Here is an 8,762-nt window from a genome sequence, read left to right on the forward strand (position 1 = left end):
ATCGACTTTTGTTGGCAAAGTAATGTCTCTGCTTTTTAATATGCTGTCTAGGTTGGTCATAACTTTCCTTCCAAGGAGTAAGCGTCTTTTAATTCTGGCTGCAGTCACCATCTGCAGTGATTTTGGAGCCCCCCAAAATAAAGTCAGCCACTGTTTCCCCATCTATCTGCCATGAAGTGATGGGACTGGTTGCCATGATCTTAGTTTTCTGAACGTTGAGCTTTAAGCCAACTTTTTCACTCTCCTCTTTCACTCTCATCAAGAGGCTCTTTAGTTCTTCACTTTCTGCCATAAGGGTGGTGTCGTCTGCATATCTGAGGTTATTGATATTTCTCCTGGCAATCTTGATTCCAGCTTGTGCTTCCTCTAGCCCATTATTCAGCAATAAAAAGAAAATACAAATACATGCTACAACATGGGTAAATTTTAAAAACATGCTACATGAAAAAAAGCTAGACACAAAAGGCCACAACCAAACAATTCCATTTTTATATGTCCAGAACAGGCAAATCTATAAAAACAGGAAAGTAGATTAGTGGTTGCCAGGGGTGGAGAAGGGTGTGAATGAAGAGTGACCACCAGTGGGAACCAGATTTCTCTGCAGTGTGATGAAAATGTTCTGGAATTAGATAGTGGTGGTGATTGCACAAAATTATGAAGATGCTAAAAGCACTGAATTGTGTACTTTTAAGTGGTGGATTTTACATGAATTTTGTCCAAAGAACAGATTATCTTTCTACGAGACTTTCTGCTTCCCTTTTTCTTTTCTGCATGAGTACTAAGTTTAAAATGTCAAATTACTTTTAGTTCTTCTGTAAAACAGAATAATAATAGTTCCACTCTAAGTGGGCTTGAAGAAGATTAAGAGAGTTAATATGTATAAAGCACTCAGAACAGTGTCTGACACAATAGTTGTCAATAGATATTAGTAGTAGTATTTGGAGTCTAACCAGGAGGTGAAAAAAATTAAAATTTCTATTTTTCTTCAAATTACTTTTTAACAGAAACTTCAGTGAGTGCAAGATTTATGTGACTAAAATCAAGAAAACAAGAGCACAGGCTGATTTTCACATGGCTGCTGCTGGTCTAGCATTTAATTTAAAAATACAATGAACCACAATGAGGAGCCAAAGAGTTTATGTTAATACTGCTCTACCTGTCACTGAAGTATAAAGGGGTCCTAGACACCAAAAACCCAGTAATTTTATGAGATATACATGAGAGAAAGAAGCTTAGAGAAGCTGGAAGAGAAACTGAGCATTTTTTAGTTCCTTTGGGGTTATTAATAGACATCCTTAATATCTTCACAGAGCCACTTCACAGCAATGCTTAAAACATTATGAATTTCTAGACCATCAAATCTGTCCATATTTAAATAGAAGATACACACATATTCTGAAGCCAGACCATGATCATGGACTTCTTTAGATTAGGAACATTTCTAACCTGAACTGTTTTTTTTTTTTTCCTTTAAATTAACTATTTTCAGAGTAATGGTAATTGCTTTCTCTGACTGTAAGGCAAAAAGAATCAGTTACAAGTCTTCAGGGAAAAAAGGGGAGCTGGCAAAATCTAGTTGCTTAAGAGGATGAAAAAAACAGCTTCACATACGTTTCACATTTATACAACACAACAGAGGTCAGACGGCTGATAAAGCAGAGAGATAAAATTACACCAAGACTAAGCACTATAAATAGTGACTGAAGTTACAAATAAAAGGACACATTCTACATGAGACAAAAATGGAGGGGACTGTCAGATTAGTATTGGTCTCTTTCAGTCAGGTAAGTAATAGCACAATTAACAAATATTTATTAAGTGTCTACCATGATCAATGAACTATGATAATATGAACAAATATATTTTACATGGGGTTATAAATTACAGGTTATTTAGCCTAAAAAAAGTCTTAAATTTTCCTTTGAAAACTTCTAATAAAGTTTCCCCATCTGCAAATGGTCAAAAAGAGGGTTAGAAATAAAGGATTCTCCAGAGATAAAGAAACCATGGCTGAGATATGGGAACGTTATGAAGAGACATTACGATGACGATTCCTGGTAGTCCTACCTGTGTCCGTGCTTTTCGTTCCCATCCTAAATCGTATCTGCTTGCCATGAAGGACCTCAGAAAGATGTTTCGCAGTCCAGTGTTGTGCCGGCCAATCAAAAACCATGTTATAGAAGACTGCAGGTTGTTGTAAACACATTATGATTTCTTTTGCTTTCTCTGGTGTAAAAGGTTTGACATGTTTACCTAGGGAGAGAAATAAGAGAACTATATAGACAACTAAAAAGTTATTTAAGAAAATACGAAGTATAAACAGCTACTATTGTTTCTACTATGGCAAATCTTTTGGTGTAACTGTACTGCATTTACACTGTACTTCTGTTTGGGCCCCAAAAGCCATAATTATTCAGTGAATTTTCTTAAATATTAAATTGTAGATGTTGGGAAATATTTACAATTTTCAATGTCAAAAAAAATTTTTAAAGGCTTTCCAAGTATGACACACATTTTAAAAGATGCAATTTTTTGAAAATATTATTTCCTAGAGAATTATGTAAGAAATATTGATGGGAATTACTCTTGCACAACTAGAGTGGCTGGAGTCAGCAACAATTCTACTTGATATAGCACAGGTTTATGCCAAAAAGACTACTGAACTCATACAGCAGTTGATGGGGGGGGAGGGGTAGGTAGGGAGAGGGGATTATTTTATTGAAAGATTTATAAAGATAAAAGATGTGCTAGGGTGGATATCGGTGGTAACCCTTGATTCTGACTGCATGTATAATCTGTACAGGCGAATATGCACAAACTAACACTGATTTACTGAGGACGTCCATAAATTTCAATCACAGAATGTTAATCCCAGTAAAGATTGACATGCATTAAATAAAAGAACAAGTAAGTTTCTCTTTAAAGATATCTTAAGATGAAAGTCTGGTGGGGGGGAAGTTAAAAAATGATTCATACTCAGATCCGTAAAACATGTATTTTTGATTCTCTAGTACAATCAGTGAAACCCTCTATTTCCAGTTACCTGATCTGTTAATACACTTACCCTCTTAGGTCTCTATGTAAAAGAAGCCCCAAGTTTATCTTTAAGTGACCTTTATGTACTGAAAAGCCTGTTAAGGAAAACAGGCTGTAACCAGGAATTTTTTTTAAAAAATGCCAACTTATAAATGTATAGCCTATAAAAGTACAGGGTTACCTACACTGCATTGTACCAAATCTTCCTGGACTGGGAGTGCCTGGATTCCTTGTGTATGAAAATAGACAAGCCACAGTTTCAATTATATATTTTTAAAGTTTTGCTAGACCCTGAAAAGCTACAATACGTTCATGATAGTACCTGTTGTTTGTGTCATATAAATTAGAACTACCTTTTGGAAAAAAACTGGGAAAATGAAGTAGAAGTCCCAAAGAACCACCTATTAACTTAACAACTCATGTTTGAGAAATTTGCTTTTAATAAAATAGGTAATTATAAGCCATATACATATTCATATATATGTGAATTATGAACATGTATATGACCATCAGGCCTATCAGTGAAATAAAACATACACATTTGCATAAAACATCTATTACCATAATTAAAAAACTGAAAATATAAACAATCTAATGTCTCAAAAGTAGAAAAATAATTTACTAGATATTTCTCCCATGGTACAGGCCCCTGGTACATTCTGTTCATTAACAATAAAAACAAGGGCTCTATGGAAATATGTAGAGCTGTAGGGACCAGAGTTGACTCAGAGAGCTATTGCAACAGCCAAGCGAGAAGTGTGGTAATAAGGCCCTGAACAACAAGGGGTGGCAGTGAGAAAGGTAGAGATGGAAGACATGGAGAAATACTAGGAGAATAACATTAAAGACTACTACTCCCACAGAGATGTGGGGTGGAAGGCAGATGCAGCTACGAGGAAGACAGGTTTCCAGACTTTCTGACTTGCCATGAGAGAAAAGTCAGAAGCAACATCTTCTGTTGGGAAGATGAGAGTTTGGTTTTGAACATCATCATCATCATTGTAACAATGGGTGTGTGCGTGCTTAGTCATGTCTGACTCTTTTGTGACCCATGGACTGTGGTCCACCAGGTTCCTCTGTCCATGGGATTTCCCCAGCAAGAATACTGGAGTGGGTTGCTATTTCCTCCTCCAAGGGATCTTCCTGACCCAGGGACTGAACCCATGTCTCTTGCGTCTCCTACATTGGCAGGTGGATTCTTTACCACTGTGACACCTGGATACCAGATATTTACTTGTGTAAGGCTTTACTATTTGCCACAAATTTTTACAGACATTAAAAGAAAAGTGCTCACTGGATCCTTTAAGAAGCCTGTAAAACACAGCTACAGAGGGTATTTCATTTCCATTATCCAAATGATAAGGAAAGTTCAGATGTCAAAGGTCAAGACACCAGTGCTGAGAGCACTACAGGTCAGGTTCTCCAGTTACAAGTCTAGTGCTCTTTCTATCACATAATCCTGCTTCCAAAGAATTAAAACCATAGGACTTACACTAGCACTAAAAACTCATAAAGACAGTATAACCTAAAGAAAGTTGGTGAAGGAAAACTTCAGATGGATTCACAGGTAACAGATACATGTGTGCTGTTGGGGACAGAAGGATGTTCTCATTTGTATGCATGTGTGTTGGGGGGAGTAGTTAATCCTGTAGTAGAGACTGCTAGTTGCCTACCTTATCCAGTATTTGTTCCCTTCTTCCTTGCTAACAGAACTTTGGGCAAGGAGAGTAGCCGAAAAATTACATTTCCTAGACTCCTTTGCAGATGTGAGTGACCAGAGATATATCTGGAAGTTGCTGAATCAGCCTTTCCCCACCTCATCCTCCTCTCCTACATGCTGCCTGGAAAATGGGTATCGTGGTTACCATCTTGAGAGATAAAACAAAGGCCAGGGAAACAGTGCACACCAGCTGACAGTATGCAAAGAATGTCCATCTTTGTGCCCCTGGACCAAAGCCAGCAAAATTCTACCTTCCGAATCCTTTCACATAAAACTAACTTGTAGTCAGGGCTCTGTTATTAGTTCATAACCGGTATAGCACCTTGCCTTCTGAGGCTGTGATTTTCAAGGACAACCGTATTCTCCCTAGAGTGCTCTGTAACAGGCTGAATGAATCATGGCTAGTGTGACCCACTGTAACATTCTTTCAGCTTTAAGGTTGTAAAATCTCAAGCTTTGAACATCTTGCTTCCAGAACTTTAAACGACAGAGAAAAATAGAAGTATCAGCCCTTTGGGGAGGAGGATTTATTTACTCTGCTTATCTTAAATCAGAGCCAATAGATCAGATGGCTTTGAATGTTCTCAAAACAGTCCTCATATTTTTACAACTAAGTACATCCCCTTGGATAGCAAGGAGATCCAACCAGTCAATCCTAAAGGAAATCAGTCCTGATTATTCATTGGAAGGACTGATGCTGAAGCTGAAACTCCAATACTTTGGCCAACTGACGCGAAGAACTGACTCGTTAGAAAAGATCCTGATGCTGGGAAAGATTGAAGGTGGGAGGAAAAGGGGACAACAGAGGATGAGATGGTTGGATGGCATCACTGACTCAAGGGGCATGAGTTTGAGTAAGCTCCGGGAGTTGGTGATGGACAGTGAGGCCTGGCGTGCTGCGGTCCATGGGGTTGCAAACAGTCGGACATACCTGAGCAACTGAACTGAACTGAAAGCAGTCTTAGAAACATTAGTAATACATGAGTAATGTTTGGACAGAAGAGTTTCAAATAAGTAAATAAATACTTTTCCCTCTAACATAACATTAACTTTTTTTAAAACGTATCTAATGATCTGATAAGAAAAAACTCCAAACATCTCGGAGGTTATTTAAAAGAGATCCTAAAAACTAAAATTTGCTGAGAAAGTACCAGGCCCAGTGATTGGAATATATTAAATGTTCAAACATTTGCTAAATGAATGAAAAGTGCCATACAGCATATGCAGAATAGATCAGTAGACTGTTCACCATAACAGGAAATCAGCATATTTACAGAATTTCAAGCCTATCAGTGATATAAAACAATCAGCTGCTTGTGAAATAAAACTAATTTGGTTTCTGATAGTTTAATCAACAATGAACTGGGCTGTTAAATTAACAAATTTAAGTGTTATAATTTCTTTAAAGAAGAATGCAATCTGCATTGTATTAGTTAAATAGCCTAGGGATGCACCCAGTCATTCCATGAAAGAGATGTCTGCAAAGAGCTATAAAAATTCTGAAGCAACCTCAACAGCCTTTAAAGGATAAGTGTATTTAGGTCTAAACTTGCAGCAAGCAGCAATTTCTAATCAGATGACTTAGAAACTGCTGAAAAAACAGATTAGTGATCTACGTATCACACAGTAGTCTTTTCTCTCTCTAAATGTAGCATGTTATTTGGACAATTTATTACAGCTTTGGTAACAATTCTTTGGAGATAGTTAAACACCATCAAAAAGCAATTTACTTTGTTTTCAGTTAATTTTCTCTTTAATTAATGCAAAGTATAATATCAGTTGAAACCTAATTTCTCTGAATCTGCTAGCAATCTGGCTTCAGTCAATTAGTATTTGGCTTGGATTTGTATTTGAAATTTAAAATTTAAGACAAGAATATGGAAAATTTACCAAGTTTCCAGAATACGCTTCTGTCAATATTAATTGACAGAAAGTGGTGCTAGTGGTAAAGAACCCACCTGCTGGTGCAGGTAGACATAAGAGATGTGGGTTTGATCCCTGGGTTAGGAAGAGCCCCTGGAGGAGGGCATGGCAACCCATGCCAGTATTCTTACCTAGACAGAGGAGCCTGGTGGGCTACAGTCCACAGGGTCGCAAAGAGTCAGACACGACTAAAGTGACTTAGCACACACAACATAGAAAAAGATCCTGAAATTGAAATTAGCTCACCTCTCATGTCAGGTATAATTTTAGTAACTATGAATTTTGAAGTTAATAGTTTCACATTTTAAAAATTTCAGAGGGTGATATAAGGGTAAACCTCAAGTTATAATACAGAGACTCACCATAGTGATACAGTAAGAACAAAGAATTGGGTCCTAGTATTGTGAGCTAATTTATTTCTAAATATATACTATGTAAGTCCATGATGGCTTCATCAATCTGATGACTACTGTATATACACACAATTCATCTATCATCTGGAATGGTATGCTGCTGCTGCTGCTGCTGCTGCTGCTGCTAAGTCGCGTCAGTCTTGTCCGACTCTGTGTGATCCCATAGAAGGCAGCCCACCAGGCTCCCCCATCCCTGGGATTCTCCAGGCAAGAACACTGGAGTGGGTTGCCATTTACTTCTCCAATGCATGAAAGCGAAAAGTGAAAGTGAAGCCACTCAGTCGTGTCTGACTCTTCGTGACCCCATGGACTGCAACCTACCAGGCTCCTCCGTCCATGGGATTCTCCAGGCAAGAGTACTGGAGTGGGGTGCCATTGCCTTCTCTGCTGGAATGGTATATATCAGGGTAAAAAATAATGAACATTTAGACCAGGTCAGAAAAACTCTAATAGAATTATGCAAGTACTTAGCCAGTCACAGAAAGACAAACATGGTATCATTCCACTTATATGATGTATCTAACAGCCCAATTCAAACAGAAAGTAGAATGGCAATTACCTGGGCTGAGGAGAGAGGAACAAGGGGAGTTGTTTCCTGGGTACAAAGTTTCAGATTTGCAAAATGAAAGGATCTGGAGATCTGTTTCAAATTAATGTGAATATACTTACTATGAAAAGTACTTTTAAAAATAGTTCAGTTCAGTTTAGCTCAGTTCAGTTGTTCAGTCATGTTCCACTCTTAGTGACCCCATGGACTGCAGCATGCCAGGCCTCAATGTCCATCACCAACTCCTGGAGTTTACTCGAACTCATGTCCATTGACTCAGTGATGCCATCCAACCATGTCATCCTCTGTTGTCCCCTTCTCTTGACTTCAATCTTTCCCAGCATCAGGGTCTTTTCAAATGAGTCAGCTCTTCGCATCAGGTGGCCAAAGTATTGGAGTTTCAGCTTCAACATCCGTCCTTCTAATGAACACCCAGGACTGATCTCCTTTAGGATGGACTGGTTGGATCTCCTTGCAGTCCAAGGGACTCTCAAGAGTCTTCTACACCACAGTTCAAAAACATCAATTCTATTGCACTCAGCTTTCTTTATAGTCCAATTTTCACATCCATACATGACTACTGGAAAAAATATAGCCTTGCCTAGATGGACCTTTGTTGGCAAAGTAATGTCTCTGCTTTTTAATACGCTGTCTAGGTCGGTCATAACTTTTCTTCAAAGGAGTAAGTGTCTTTTCATTTCATGGCTGCAGTCACCATCTGCAGTGATTTTGGAGCCCCCCAAAATAAAGTCTGCCACTATTTCTGCTGTTTCTCCATCTATTTGCCATGAAGTGATGGGACCAGATGCCATGATCTTAGTTTTCTGAATGCTGAGCTTTAAGCCAACTGTTTCACTCTCCTCTTTCACTTTCATCAAGAGGCTCTTTAGTTCCTCTTCACTTTCTGCCATAAGGGTGGTGTCATCTGCATATCTGAGGTTATTGATATTTCTCCCGGCAATCTTGATTCTAGCTTGTACTTCCTCCAGCCCAGCATTTCTCATGGTGTACTCTGCATGTAAGTTAAATAAGCATGGTGACAATATACAGCCTTGACGGACTCCTTTTCCTATTTGGAACCAGTCTGTTGTTCCATGTCCAGTTCTAACTGTTGCTTCTTGAC

At 38.4% G+C, this 8,762-nt stretch overlaps 1 protein-coding gene across 1 annotated transcript in view; it reads right to left on the minus strand.

Annotated features, from left to right (window-relative positions):
- HSPBAP1 (HSPB (heat shock 27kDa) associated protein 1) overlaps window positions 1-8,762 on the minus strand; it is a 58,428-nt gene that overhangs the window by 36,140 nt on the left and 13,526 nt on the right. The window contains exon 2 of the mRNA XM_010834266.1: window positions 2,068-2,253. Within this exon, the coding sequence (XP_010832568.1) occupies window positions 2,068-2,253 (186 nt within the window). The remainder of the gene's footprint in view (window positions 1-2,067; window positions 2,254-8,762) is intronic.

The sequence above is a fragment of the Bison bison genome, unplaced genomic scaffold (genome assembly GCF_000754665.1).
Source record: "Bison bison bison isolate TAMUID 2011002044 unplaced genomic scaffold, Bison_UMD1.0 scf7180017864032, whole genome shotgun sequence".
Taxonomy (NCBI): Eukaryota; Metazoa; Chordata; class Mammalia; order Artiodactyla; family Bovidae; genus Bison; species Bison bison.